General features: G+C 42.3%; 1 protein-coding gene across 35 annotated transcripts in view; it reads right to left on the reverse strand.

Moving 5' to 3' along the window:
- Positions 1-14,951, reverse strand: part of RBFOX2 (RNA binding fox-1 homolog 2) — a 291,584-nt gene that overhangs the window by 94,628 nt on the left and 182,005 nt on the right. For 3 of the 35 annotated variants that reach the window (XM_043563655.1, XM_043563652.1, XM_043563647.1), the window contains exon 1: positions 9,663-9,930. The exons of 27 other annotated variants lie outside the window; for them this stretch is intronic. In XM_043563655.1, coding sequence (XP_043419590.1) covers positions 9,663-9,689 — 27 coding nt within the window. In that variant the 5' untranslated portion in view covers positions 9,690-9,930. Of the gene's footprint in view, positions 1-6,176; positions 6,275-9,662; positions 10,054-14,951 lie in introns of those variants that run through there. 5 more of the 35 variants (XM_043563660.1, XM_043563654.1, XM_043563659.1 and 2 more) reach the window with 4 other exon arrangements.

Below are 14,951 nucleotides of genomic sequence, written 5' to 3' on the forward strand. Positions count from 1 at the left end.
TACCTGCTTGCTATCTTCCGGATACATGTTGCCTTCCACTGAAACATCTACAAGAGATTTCCCCAAATAGCTGTTTACTCCAAAATCCTCCTTTCTTCTAGCCAAATAAAGCATCCGTTTCTAAAATGACATTTATATTTTAAATATTAACTGATTTAAGTAATAAGCATGAGGATATATGTGATTACCCAATTTAACTCTCCTGTTTTCATTTCCAAAGAGAACCCTGCCTATGAAGTAACAGGTTAAAATTCATTAATTCAATCGCGAAGCATTTACTAGATACCGAATCGAACCAGATGTGACAATGAACACAGGCGATACGGTCGCATTCCTGAAAGAAGCTAGTCTGATGGGAAAAAACAGATAAATATACTCACAGAGACAGTACTACTATAGCATGGGCTGAGAGAGCATCGCATACACGATGCCAGTCACAATAAAGGGACAACCCTGAGAGGGGGGCAGGCTTTCTGAAGGAGGTGAAGTCTAAGCTGAACCTTTAAGGCAAGAAATCAATCACGTTCGTGAAAAAGGTATTCTGGCTCAATGTAATAGTATATGAAAAACTGTGTGAAAAGCAGGAAGGTATAAAACACAGCATACATGGGGATATGCCTTAGACTTGGGGATAGAAGGGAGGGATAAAGGAAGAAAGGGGGAAGAAATCTTCCTATTTTCTGGGGGAAAGTGAGAGAGCAAGTCAAGGGTTTCACGCTAACAGAGATGAAAACATGTCAGAACTGCCGGGAGCTGTGTCCCTGTCCCTTTCGTCCCTGTCCCCTTTCCAGGGGGAAACCTTCCCTCTATTAGCAGGTAGGGAGGACCTCCATCCTTCTCAGTCGGGGGTTGGCAAACGGTCTTCCCCCACCAGTTTTTGCACAGCCTAAATGCCAAGCGTGGTTTTTACATTCTTAAACAGCTGAAAAAAAAAAAAAAAAAACCAAAGTGAAAAGCAGAATATTTTGTGACACATGGAAATTATATGAAATTCAAATTTCAGTGTCCATAAATAAAGTTTTACTGGAACACTGCCACACTCCTTCGTTTATGTATCGTCTATGACTTCTTTCACGTTTCAACAGCAGGGCTGGCTAGTTGGGACAGAGACAGCATGGCCCGCAAAACCAAAAATATTTACTATCAAGCCATTAGTGGAAAAAGTTTGTGGATTTCTATGTTTCAAAGTCTCAACTCCTTCACTTCCGTGTCAGTTTGTCTCTTCAGAACTTTTTATAAGGAATCTCATAATCAATATTAGATGAAAGAATACAGTTCTATTATTTGTGGATGTGAAAGTATTATAATTTCAAAAAATAATCATTGATTTCCATTTCCATATTGTCTACTTAAATATTCCTTTATACATGAACTATCAAATTCTGACTGCAGAACTTTATCCTGTAATTGTGAATGAATCCAATATCATCAGTTATAGGATTTCAAGTTACAAGTTTAAAAACTGCATTCATTTCCTCTTGTTTATAGCAAGTCTAGCCATCCTTATTTCCTGAGCTTTAATTAAATAAGAAATATCATTCTAATGTTCTGAAACTGATAGCCCTTGGAAAGAATTCAAGAGGCTGATGAAAAGAATCTGCCAAAGGAAGCTGATCTAAGAGTATTTCTATGATATTTGACTTATACTAAGTATTATTACCTCAGAATATTTTCCAAGGGCTGAATTCATCTTTGGTTGTGTTTTACCCCTATTTTCGATAGAAAAACAAGATCATGTTTTCCTGCTGCTACCAACTGAAAAGACTCTTATAATCCCGGGTTTTGTTTTTTCCAACATATTTTTCTGATAACAATCGCAACATCTCAAGCGAAGTGGTATTTACTTTTGTGGATTTTTAGTATGTCATTTGTCAGTCCAATTGTCATCTCTGAAACAATATTCCTAAAAAATAAGTTAAAAAAAAATGAAAATTTCATGGTTAGTAACCTTTGAGGGATCTGGGTTAAGACCCAGGTTAGAAGACAGGTATGTTCGGGGCGCCTGGGTGGCTCAGTTGGTTAGGCGACCGACTTCGGCTCAGGTCATGATCTCGCAATTTGTGGGTTCGAGCCCCGTGTCGGGCTCTGTGCTGACGGCTCAGAGCCTAGAGCCTGCTGCAGGTTCTGTGTCTCCCCCTCTCTCTGCCCCTCCCTTGCTCATGCTCTGTCTCTCTCTCTCTCAATAATAAATAAATGTTAAAAAAAAAATTTTTTTTTTTAAAAGATGACAGGTAGGTTCTTGCCAAACAGCTGACAGCTGCATGCATGGCTTACAATGGAAAAGAGAAATAACATTCTACTTAGGAGATGAGATACCTCATTGATCAATAAGCTATGAAAACGGAGTGAAGTCAAACCTGTCACAAAACAAAATTTGTAACAGAGATCTGGTCCTCAATACTCATAATTGATATTTTACTTAGCAGAATGATAAACCATTCACATAAATCAAGGTAATTAGTCCAGTATAGCTAAATCTCTGGCAACGGGAGGTTTTCGTATCTGTGAGGACTAACACAAGGAAGTAGGTAAGAAATGCAAAGAGAACAGAGGATTAAAGGGAACACTTAGCAGTTATCTTCAAATACTTGGCTTTTATGAAGAGAGATTAAGTTCTGTGCGACTCTGGACGACAGAACCAGGGGACAGTGAGAAAAGCATAATGAAAAGACATTTTAGCTCACCATAAGGAAAACTCTTCTACTTTTGAAGGGCCAACAATGGAACTGTTTATCTTATGAGGCTGCTAGTATCATGGAAGAGAATGCAGACCTGGAATGACATAGATTTCAAGCTTGAAACCTATCTCTGTCCGTATCTAGTGCCGCCCAGTGGCCTGACCTCTCAAATCTCAGTCTAATGGATGGGAAAAACACCACGGATCTCAAAAAGAGATTGGCAAGTGATATGATACACCCATGATAATGATTTATGTGTATGTAAATGTGATGTGTATGTAAAACTGGTGTCAAGCAGGTACGCAAAAACAAAAAAACTTGTTTTAATAAGTCATTATTAGTGGTGTTAAGAACAGGGAAGCCAGAGACAAACTCTCTGGGGTTTAAATCCTGACACTGCCTCCCTGGGCAAGTTACTTAACTTTTCTGAATCCCTGTTTCCTAACTTCTTTCTTATTTTTTAATATTTATTTATTTATTTAGAGAGTGAGCACACACGTGCACACACGGGCAGGGGAGGGGCAGAGACAGAGGGAGAGAGAGAATTCCAAGTAGGCTCCACGCTGTCAGCATGGAACCCAACACGGGGCTCAAACCCACAAATGGTGATGAGATCATGACCTGAGCTGAAATCAACAGTCAGATGCTTAACTGACTGAGCCACCCAGGAGGCCCCCGTTTCTTCTTAATTCCTACAATATGGACATTAACGGCACTTATAAGGCTGCTAATAGGAATAAATGCCTTAATATACACAAGGCACTGACAAAAGTGCCTAATACATAATATGTACTCTGTAATATTATCTGCCACTATAAAATAATACTATTACAATGGATTCATTTTATTCATTAGTAAATTCCCTGCTTTTTCAAGTACAATTGACCCTTAATGGGAGGGTAGGGGTGCTGACCCCGCCTCCGCCCCCACATTGTCAAAAATCTGCATGTAACTTTTTGATTCTCTAAAGCCTTCACTAATAGTCTTCTGTTGACCAGAAGCCTTACTGTTAACACGAACAGTCAATGAACACATGTTATGTATACTGTATGTACCATGCGCTGTATTCTTATATAAAAGTAAGCTAGAGAAAAGAAAATGTTATTAAGAAAACTATAATGGAGAGAAAATACATTTACACCACTGTACTGTATTTATTGAAAAAAATCCACATTAAGTGGGCATGTGCACCTCAAACCCATGTTGTTCAAGGGTCAACTTCCATCAAAGCCTTGAATAAGTCAGAGATGGAAATTCCAGAAGTGAATCAGAGCCTCAACTAAATTAATTCATTCACACATTCAACAAATATTGACTGAATATATAATACCTACAAAAGGCTCTGGGGTACAGTGCTTAAGAGTATGGAGTCCCAAGCCGGTCTATGGATACGAACCTCCAGAACATCTCTTAGGAGCTATATAAACTTGGGCAAGTTACCTAACCATTCTGTGCCTCAGTTTCCTCTTCTGTACCAAGGGGATAATGACAAGGTCATGGAGAGGATTTCAATGCTGTTTAGCCCAGTACCTGACACGATTAGCTGATCAGCTATATTATGGCTACACGCCAGGCATAGTTCTAGATACTGAGCATACAACACACTGCTGAGAAGGTCCCTGACCTCACTCACAGACCTTATATTCTTTGGAGGGGTCGGTGGCACAGATGATAAACAAACATGTTAACAAGTAACGACAGGCACTAAGATCAGTGTTGAATAAAGGAAAAGCAGCATATGGGGATAGGGCAGTTCAAGTTGACACAGGACGGTCAAGGGAGCACTCTCCCTTGAGAAGCCAAGTGGGAAGCATTTCAGGCTGGGAGAAAAACAGAAGGAAAGGCCCTGAGCAGGAGGGTACAAGGTGTGGTAAGAGACGAGCAAAGAGGCCAGTGTCTTTGGGGCGAAATATGGGAAGAGAAGGAGAGAAGGTTGGGGAGCCAGCGGGGTTCCTGATCACACAAGGGCCTCAGGGACCGGAGTAAGGACACTGGATTTAATGAGTCTTCAGGAAAACAAACAACCGGGAAGGTTTTTAAGGCACGGGAGTGACAAAATCCGACTTGCACTTGAAATAATAATGCACTCTGCCAACAACCTCTAATGAGTTATTGGACTCTAAGGCTCCCCGAATTTCATCACTCTAACAGAAACAAAGGGACGTTTAAGCATCTGGGCAATGGGAACACCACAAACAGCATGATGGCGGACTGCAGCATTCCCAGCTGCCTAGGCCGGAGGTTGAGCACCAAAGCCCAATAATAAAGCTGCTACATTCAAAACGGCAAGGCATCTGCGGCAGGGGCGTGTTCTGTTTGTGTCTGTTGTGTTTCACAGCCCCAGTGTTGCGAAGAAAGTTTAAGGAAGACGGGGGCCGGGCGGTTTGGGAACGATGAGACAGGAAGAGAGAGGGATTCCGGCTCCAGGACGAGATGCCTTGGGACACCAGCCACGTCGGGCTCCAGGGAGGAATGGTACACCAGAAAAGGGCCACTGGGCAGAGCAGCTGAATCATCACAGGTGACCACCTGAGTATGGCACAGAGATGCCCGAGAAACCACCCAAGGTGAGGAATTACCCAGAGATGTTTTCATCTGAGGACTCCACAGACCACAAGTCAAAGGAGAGATGAAGCTGTTTCCACATGGCCATCCGTACAGACAGGAGTCTGAAAATCTCAGGGAAGAGCACAAGACTTTCCGCCGGGCGCTGTCACCGGGAGGGAGGAAGAGCGCCATTTACCTGGCCACACGGAGACGTCCTCGGTGACAATGCAAACTTGCAGAGATTATCAAAGGCTTACCTAGTCTGGATTGCAGCACTGAGGAGAAAGATAAAGTTAAGGAAAAAAAGAAAAAAAAAGGGAAGGGCAAAAAGGTGTGTGTTTGGGTGGGGGGGGTGGGGGTAGGGGGGTGGCTGGGAAGAAGAGAATCATCTACCGAGTCCAAATTGTTCAAATTTAATCACATTTATGGAATTCTGGGTATCTTTTCAGGAAAGCTTAGTCATTTTTAGCACAGCAATATTTTTCAAGAGCCCATCTTGGCTTTGGCAAGGAAATGGTTAGAAGTAAAAAGATACGGAGCAGTGTACAAGAATTCCGCCAGAAACCACATCTTCGGAAAGAGTGAGCCTTTTTTTGGTTCATTGTAAAGGAACATAAATTAGTCTCCAGCCCACAATCTGCACCTACCCCCAACTTCCCAGAGTCCCGCGCAGCCCATAGAAAGTGGAAAGTGTGCCAAAACAAACCGTGTGGGCCCAGGCTCTGGGCATGGAGGCTGGGATGAGGTTCGGGTGGAACCGGCCGGCAAGAGAATGGACGGGCTTTGAAGCAAGGCCACAAAATGGAGACTGAGTAATCCCCGAGTACTTCCAAAATCCACAGAAAATGGACTACGCGTAGCTAAATCTCAGAACTGATTCCCTACTCCAGCTCATTTCCAAAAAACCAAACCCAGAAAGGACACGGGAAAATGAAACAAAGCAAAACATACCTGCTCAGTTATCTGTCTTTAATTAAAGCATAGAACACCCTCCCTCTCCTCTTCTCCCAACCACCCAGGAACAGAATAGCGACGGGGCAGCAGCTCAGGTGAAAGACTTCAGCCTTCCAGCTACAAAGAGGGGAGATAGCAGACAATGGAACTGGTGATTCATTACAAAAGAATACACTCCAGAGCCGGCCTGCTGCCACATGGGCTCCCTGCACTATTTAAAGGAACAGCAGCCCCCTTTCCAACCTCCCTTATTCTTAACACCTTCCCTCCTCTCGGTCCTGATGGAAAACAGATTTTGAAGAAAATGCCAGCAAAGCACTGAGCTGTCCAAGAAAGGGAGGGCTTTGTGTTCCACAGAAACTGGCAGTCTTACGCTACAGGAGAGTACAAAAATTTTCTTTCACATCCACCACACCGTACAACCTTTCTCCTGTCTGCCTGGTAGACTTTCCCCTTCAAGAACAAATAGCGTAACTGAGTCTATGTCAGGCCAACCATTTTTCTTATTCACTGAAGTCGACTGCAATTTTGTTTTTCTAATTTTATACCTATTACAAGAATGACTTCTTCTACATGGTTATTTTCATAGATGTGAAGGGATATAGTAATTTGGGTCACTTGCTCAGAAATAACAAGAGTATCTCAGAGAAATAAATACACCTACACCATTCACCCGAACAGCGGGTAGACCTGAAGTTATATTTTAAAAAGTCACCTGGGCATGTCTGTCTAGTATAATAGAATTTTGTGATTAAACTGTCTTTTGCTTTTTCTTTCAAGGCAAAACACTGATTACCTACTGTAAACGGCAGAGCCGTTTGCTAATTATACCAAAAAGGGGCCTCATAAAACCACAGCCGATATAATAATAAGGTGCACCCGTCGAGCAACTGCTGATATGGATCTAATATCGATCTGAAAGCACTTTGCCTTTCTTCCACCAAGTGAGCAGTTAAATTTAAAATTAAGGGATACAGGAACGTCAAGATCCAATATGCAAAGAACCGAGGTGACAAAATGATAAAAACAGATCTAAATACTTTTCTGAATATACTAGTCAAGACAGTAAATACTATGCTATAATAAGCCATTTAACTTTGATAAACCAAACCCTAAACGGCACACGAGTCTTATATTCAGAAAGTCTATGTGACAGATCATTATCAAATACTAGGATTACATGTCTGGCTTGAAAAACGGAAAACAAAAATAACCAAATCAAAACAAAACAAAGCAAAACAAAAAAACCAAAAAACTCCAAACCTGTAAGGACAAAGAAAGAGTTGGCCCATCTGGTTATCTCCTTTCATTTTTTTTTTTCTAGATTACTAACAACTATGTATGTTACATTGACACAGAAAGTATATACACCAAACAAAAATGCTGCCATACGGAAAATCCACAAATTTGATATTCTGCACTTCCCGTTTGTAGAAATTCAGGGTGGGCAAAAATGAGCAACTTCCTCTTTCAGCATCCTGCACATCCTGAGACGATCACCGTGATTTTAAATCTGTTAAGAATTCTTAACCACCAAGAAATCTCCCCGTTTCTATTTCTCTCTTCTGCTTCACTTGCTAAAACTACAGTTTCCTTACATACCAATTATTCAGATCACAATATTAAGTGTGCAGAAGCATGCGTTCTAACTTGTGTTTTACACACGCTCCTCCAGAAACTCAGGGCACATGTTCCAAGAGGCCACAGAAAACCTCTGATTATAAAAAGCACTACTTTAGAGAACTCTTTCACTGATTTAAAAATATATATAATGAAAAGTCAAGTAGTTGAAAAGCCCTCAGTAATAGCTGAGAAAGGAGAGAGCTGTTGCCCTGTAATATTGCCAGTTAATGAAAATTGAATGAGGGCTCCAAGGTTAAGAAGTATCATCTCCCAAGCAACAAAGAGAATCCAGAAATAGGTCTTCTCTTTTATGGAAATTTTTAAAAAGTAAAGCAATATTTTAAAAGAGTTAATTAGGCTGACAGCGAAGGGATAAGTGGAAGAGAAAATATTTCCAAGATTTCTCTCCTTTCCAAAAGAGGAGGGGTTTCTCGATAATCTCTGAACTCAGATCTGGTGAAAAATTACTTTGGAAAGATACATTCTTTGAAACTCTCCTTCCCTCTAGGTCATGTTGGCAGAATCTCCCTGATGCTTTCCCTCTTTCCAAAGAGCACTGCAGGGCATTATATAACATTTAACGGAACACTGTTCCTGCCCCTAAAATGATGCCTCTATCCAGAGAGCTAGCCGACTCTCTCGCCCTCCGGTGGTGGTAACTTGGAGAGGAAAAAAGAGAGAATACAAAAAAAGGGCAACCTCCTTAAAAGGAAAGCACTGTCCAGTGATGAAATTTCCCTACAGAGCATAAAAGCCTGGCGTGACACCGATCCTAGGTCTGAGCCTGAAGGACTGGAAGGCTCGACCATGCAAATGACTTCACTCCAACCACAGCCTCATCATTCCCTATCTACGTGTAAAGGAAAAAGGGTAGAGGAACATACAGAAGGTGCCAATGAGAAAAAGAGCACTGCCCGGGGAACCATGGAAGGCTATTCACCTTTCCGTTTGTCAGGAATGACTTGGTAAAATGCAGATTAGATACTGCCTGGCATAACCGAAGACAGGCAGAGAGAGACAGAGAGAGACAGAGAGAGAGGGAGAGCGAGCAGAGAGAGATCTTCCATTTCCGACTCCCTCTCCTTCAAATGCCTTTTAATGCCCGTGTGATTGTCACTTATCCGTTCAGATTTGTTCTCCTCTCGGGGAGAGCTCGACCTGCCTCAGCTACACCTGGATATTCCCAGGGTTCCTACTGAAAACATTCCTTGCCAGTAACAAAGCCATGAAAACGAAGCCGATTTTTCTAGCCTTCATTTTTAACAAGCCATGTAGAGCGAAGGCAGCGAAACTGCAATTCCACAGCCAGCCCTGAGAAACCAGAGTGAATCAGGAATCAGATTTCCCTAGAACACAAATTCTTCTGCAATTCTTGAAAGGAAGTCGGTCCCTTTCCCCTCTTTTTGGCAGTCTGTAAGAATCTCTTCCTACCTCTGCAGTCTCTCTCCCTCCCTCTTCTCAGAACCAAGACAAAGAGGTAGACAAATCCCCACAGGGTCTTTCCTGAGCTACAGCTGCACAGAACAGGAAACAGGAATCTGCTATGGAGCTGAGGGAGGGGGAGAGAAAAAAGGATACGGACACATCTCTCACACACACACACACACACACACACACACACACTCTCTCTCTCTCTCTCTCTCTCTCTCTCTCTCTCTCTCTCCCTCCCTCCCTCCCTCCCTCTCCCCCTCTCTCTCTCTCAACAGACACAGACTAACACTTTTCAGTTAATAACAATAAATCTGGCCTTTTCTGGGAAGACAATCATTATTAAAACTCTGTTTAGTATACCCGACCCCCATATCTTTACTTAGATCCCAGAAACCAGAAAAGAAACACACGGAGGAAACACAATCTTACCTGAGTTACCATTTTCTTTTTCTCCATAAACCAAACGGAACAGATGATGAACCCTTCAGGGCGGTCGTGCTGGGGCACACCTCCACAGCTTTCCTTCCCCCCCTCCCCCCCCCCAAGCCAGCTATTTAAGGGCGGGTGATTGATTTCCCTTTATCCCGTTTTCCTTCCTTTCTCTTTCTAGCGTTTCTTCCTTTCTTTTCTCTTCCTCTCTGGCAGTCTCTCCCCCTCCTTCTTTCTCCAGCTCCCTCCCATATCTCAGGCAGATGGCTGAAGGAAGCCCCACCCCTGAATGCCTAAGGTAATTAATCAGAGTAGAGCCCCACCTCTTCCTCCTCCCCCCACCCCCTCCCGGCAGGCTGACATCTCCCAACTCCAGAAACAGGCCTGCTGGAGAATGGCAGTTTGTTGTGTGCTTTGCGCACGCGTGTGTGCGTGTGTGTGCGTGTGTGCGTGTGTGTGTGTGTGTGTGTGTGTGTGGAGAGAGAGACAGAGAGAGAGGGAGGGAGGGAGGGGCAGGCGCCATGTGCAGGCATATTTTAAGGAATGAATATCTGTTATGGGGGCATTAATTACACAGCACTGGAAGCATTCACAGCAGCTCACCATAGTTAATACAGATTTAAACTATTCCACCCGTGAATACCTGATAATTAAACAAGAAATGAAACAAAAAGTATTTAAAAAATATCTCCACTGATGTACAGTTTATAGTTGTAGTGGATTTAATGAAAGATGTGAAAAGCTGAATGACCACTTACAGGAAGGTTTTCAAGGAATGGGAACCGGCAAGAATCTGCCTGTCCTAAACCAGTCTAATGCCTGCAAAGGACCAAAAGACAGGAGGAAGGTAATAGAAGTGCTTATTTTTTTCTACTGTTAAAAACCTGGGGATTCTGAAAAAAGTGTCTATAAACAAGACTGCTTAAGAAACTTAAGGTGTATAGGAAGGTGTATGCAAATTTGACTGCCTAAGGCTTCCAGGTTCATTACAAATCCTGGTTAACTGAGAATCTGCCCTTTGTGTTCCCCGCCCTCGGTATTTCAGCCTCTACTGAAAATCATAAACTCCTTCTTATCTATACACTGGGCATCTGTGCCATCATTGTAAACAGTAATTCTTACTACCATGTGCTACAGATATAAAAGATTTGGGAAAATGTTTACTGAACATAAGAGTTTCTTTAATGTTTTCTTACTAAAACAAGAGTGAAAAAAAAGCATAAAGGTGTGACTCAGTCCAGAAGTCCTAGTCTAAGTCCTGATTCTGCCCTTTACAAGTGCTCTCGCTGGTCTTTAAGTTCCCAATGTAAATTTCATAATTTCTCTACCTTAAATTATTAAATTTTCAAATAAAATAATCTGTGTGGATGATGAACTTACGGTGTTTATCACTTTCACATAAAAATGAAGATTTTTTTGGGGGGGGGGGGCTCTACGCTGAGCACTGAGACTGCTTGAGATTCATTCTCTCTCTCTCTCTCTCTCTCTCTCTCTCCCCCCCCCCCCACCTCCCTCCTCCTCCTCCTCCTCCCTGGCTCACACGTTCTGTCTCTCTCAAAATAAATGACTTAAAAAAAAAAAGGATTTTGGGGCTCCTGCGTGGCTCAGTTGGTTAAGCTTCCAACTTTCGCTCAGGTCATATCTCACAGTTGGTGAGCTGGAGCCCAGCATCTGGCTCTCTGCTGTCAGCACAAAGCCTGCTTCAGATCCTCTGTCCACCTCCCCCCACTCACTGCCCCTCCCGATTGCACTCTCTCTCACTCTCTCGCAAAAAATGAATAAACATTAAAAAAGGGATTTTATTTGTATTTTCATTATGTGTTTATTATTATAATCTCTGATAGATTACCCAAAGGCAAACAGATTAATCCTAAAATTAAGCTTCCTATGTGTAAGATATATACGAAAGAAATCAAAATTTAAAATCACAAATCACACTGAGAATGCATAGTGTTTTGCTATCTCTACGAGGATTTGTTTAGCAAAATGCATAACCAGCCTTGGTTTGGCACACTGCCCAATATAACATCATCATACTCCTACACACCTTAATAATCATTTTAACAATTCTGAAAAGAACATAGGAACCACCAAGCTGGAGAACCTGAAGAAACTGGCATAAGCATAGCCATTTGCTGAATACCTACAATAAGTCAGGCACTATTCTGGGCATTTAACAGATAATTGCATACTTTTGGTATAATCCACAATGTATAAGGAAATATGTACCAAAGAATGGGACCTTTAAACATTGGGGGTGAGGAGGGAACAACTATGAGAAAAGGAATAGATCAGTACTAGGCTTGTTCTTATTTAACATTTTTAGAAATGATCTGGAAGGTAGAACACCTTGCATTTTCTCAATTTGTAACTGCAAAGCCAGTTGGGAGATAAATGCAGTCGAGTTTAAAAAAAAAATACAGAGTAAGCAGAAAAGAGGTGGGTGAGTTTCACTGGAAGCAAAAGGCAACCCAGTAGACTTTGGGAAAAATCTCAATCACGTTTATGGGAGAATTACTTATGTTTTCAGTTCTAGTATAAGAAACAAACCTGAGAATCACCGTATGCCATTCTCTGAATCCACTAGTCCACTACAGTGCTAGGGGCAAAACACCTTAAGCAAGACAGAGTCCCCCACTCCCCATCACGCATTCACCACCCTCACGAAAGTCACAGTTCTCTTGAAGTTTGTGTGTGACTGCAGCCTCTGTACATTAAAAAAGACAACATGTCCCCCCAAAAATCATTTTTAAAATACAGAGGCAAATGAGGAATCCCTACATGCAAAAAGGCCAGGACGAGGCCTCGGACGCAAGTTTCCTCTGGCCTGGTATTCATGCTTCTTTCGTACATGTACGACCAACATTTTATATGGCAGATGAGCTTAGAACAGTCATTACCACAAGAAAGAGTTAGTATGAGCTAACATCCAAATAAATATTACGAGGGTTCTCATAAACACCGAATAACAGCATCATAATGAGCACTGAACAAACTGAAGGATATTTTGAAGTGTGTCCCTGGCTTTCAAGGCCTGTATGACAGAGGACAGTTTGCTCCCTGGGGCCCAAGAGAAAGAAGGTGCAGTTGAACAGCCTGGATCTGACCCAGCAAAACAACTGGAGTCCCCTAGTGGCTGAATATGCCCGGTAGGGTACCAAGGAGCGACTCATTCCAGGGCATTTTCTGGGATGGAATGTCTGGGTTCCTTCCAAGATCCTCCTTCTCACTCAACACCACACCAAACTGGAAGTCCCTCTGATTTCTATGAAACCTGCCCTTTCTTTCTGTCCCTAAAACCACAAACTCAGTTCTGACCACATTATTTGGTATCTAGCCTCCTACTTCGCCCTCTGCCTCCCATCTACCATTCTTCCTGTCCAAGATGCTCACCACCACCAGGGACCTCTTGCTACGTGCAAATCCCACCATGCCATTTCCCTGATTCAAACCCTCAACTATTCCCCACAGCCTAAAAGGGGGGAAGGTCTAACTCTCATTAGGTGCCTACCACGTCACCCGGCCTCATTCCGCTCTCTGATCCCCTCTTCCCCTCCTACCACCCAGCGCTCTTCTCCGCTCCTAGCACACTGACCCCCATTCCGCAATGACACCGCGTTTCTGTTCTTTTCTGTTTCACATTCTTACTCCCTTGAATATGGCCTTCTATCTGGCTGACTGGCTAATTCATCTTCCAAAGCTCACTTCAGCGATCCCCCCTCACCCTAGAGCATTTCCTGGCCCTACCTGTTCCCACATCTAGGTTAGGTACCCCTTCTCCCTATGCCTTGGGACCTAGCCGATGGTTCCTAACTGTTGGGGTTACTGACGGTGAACGACCTGAGGGTAGGAACTGTGCGTTTCATACCGTATCCCCAGTTCCTAACGCACTGCCTGAATACACAGCAGATGAAGAAATGTTTGCTGAAATCAAACAAGAATGCCTTGATTTCTAGCTCTAACCATTTACTTCCCATACATGGGCACCTGAGAATGAAGAGTATCCATGCTGTTATCAAAACGATATAAAAGTGTTCTTTTCTCCCAAAAGGGTACTTGGGAATATGTTCAAATTTACAAATTTACTTCGGTATCTTAGAAATGTGAAGTTAAAAGGAAGAGGTAAAAAAGGAGAGTGGGAGAAAGGCCTCAGTTTTCACTTTCGTAGAATAGTTCAGATTCTAGACGAAATGATGCTCACTGATTAAAAAACAAAACGAAACGAACAAAACCCAAAACTCACAACTTCAGGTGCTCTTCCTGCTCTGCACAATTTGACATTAGCTGTGACTCAACTTCCGTACCTTCCACCCACGTACCAGCAATGCTATAAAAGCAGATCCAACAGTCCCCGGCTAGAAGGGAGGTTTTGCTCCTATTTTCCCAGGCTGCCTCTGACACCCAAGTGAAAAGCAACATTAAAGGGATAGCATTTCCTGAAATAATAAAAACTTGTTAGTATAAAAGCTTTTCACAGCACGCCCCCACACAATAACCCTAAATGTAAATAACAATTTACACCTAATAGATATTAAATGCCCTCCCAGAAGCATCTCTAACACAATGCCACTTTAATATCCTTTCCCCCCACATTCCCTTTAGCATAAATGAAGCCAAATTAAGGGTAATTCTATTATTTCCCCACTTCTTTCCTCTAGTTTAGGCAGGGTTCAGTTACATAGAACCCATTCTCGAAAAAAAGGTGAGGGAAGCATCTTATATGCTTATAAAACCCGAATAACCCTCCTATTTATTTCTTATCCCTCAAAAGTCAAACCTTTAGAACGAGACCCCAAATAACATACTTATCTAAGACATAGGTGAGGCTAGAAAAATTAGAGAACGTTACTTTACAAGTTAGTATCTAGATTTGAGTAACATACTCTTGTATCTTTAAAAAAAAATCCCCAAGTCTACTCGACTAAAGTCACACATACAACTGAAATTATGTACACATTCTCTGTATTCAGTGAGAGATTAAGGAAATCTTAGACAAGTATGAAAATGGGATGGGATATAAACAAATTTATCCATAACCAGATTATCAAGATAATACCAGCTGGTGAATCTATGACAACTGCGATGGGTCTGCTGCTTCCCCAGTGCTAAATACTAAAATACGCTGTGTCTCCGACTAAATTACTGGACGTTCTCCTGTCTTCTTCGCCACCAAATCCCTGTGCCTGGCACAGTACATGACACATGGTAGGCACTCAAAAAAATTCTCAAAATGAGAAATTAAGGAATACATATGTTCCCTGCACCTCATCCAGGTCGCCTTCCCCCAAA

This window comes from Prionailurus bengalensis, chromosome B4, assembly GCF_016509475.1.
Source record: "Prionailurus bengalensis isolate Pbe53 chromosome B4, Fcat_Pben_1.1_paternal_pri, whole genome shotgun sequence".
Classification (NCBI taxonomy): domain Eukaryota; kingdom Metazoa; phylum Chordata; class Mammalia; order Carnivora; family Felidae; genus Prionailurus; species Prionailurus bengalensis.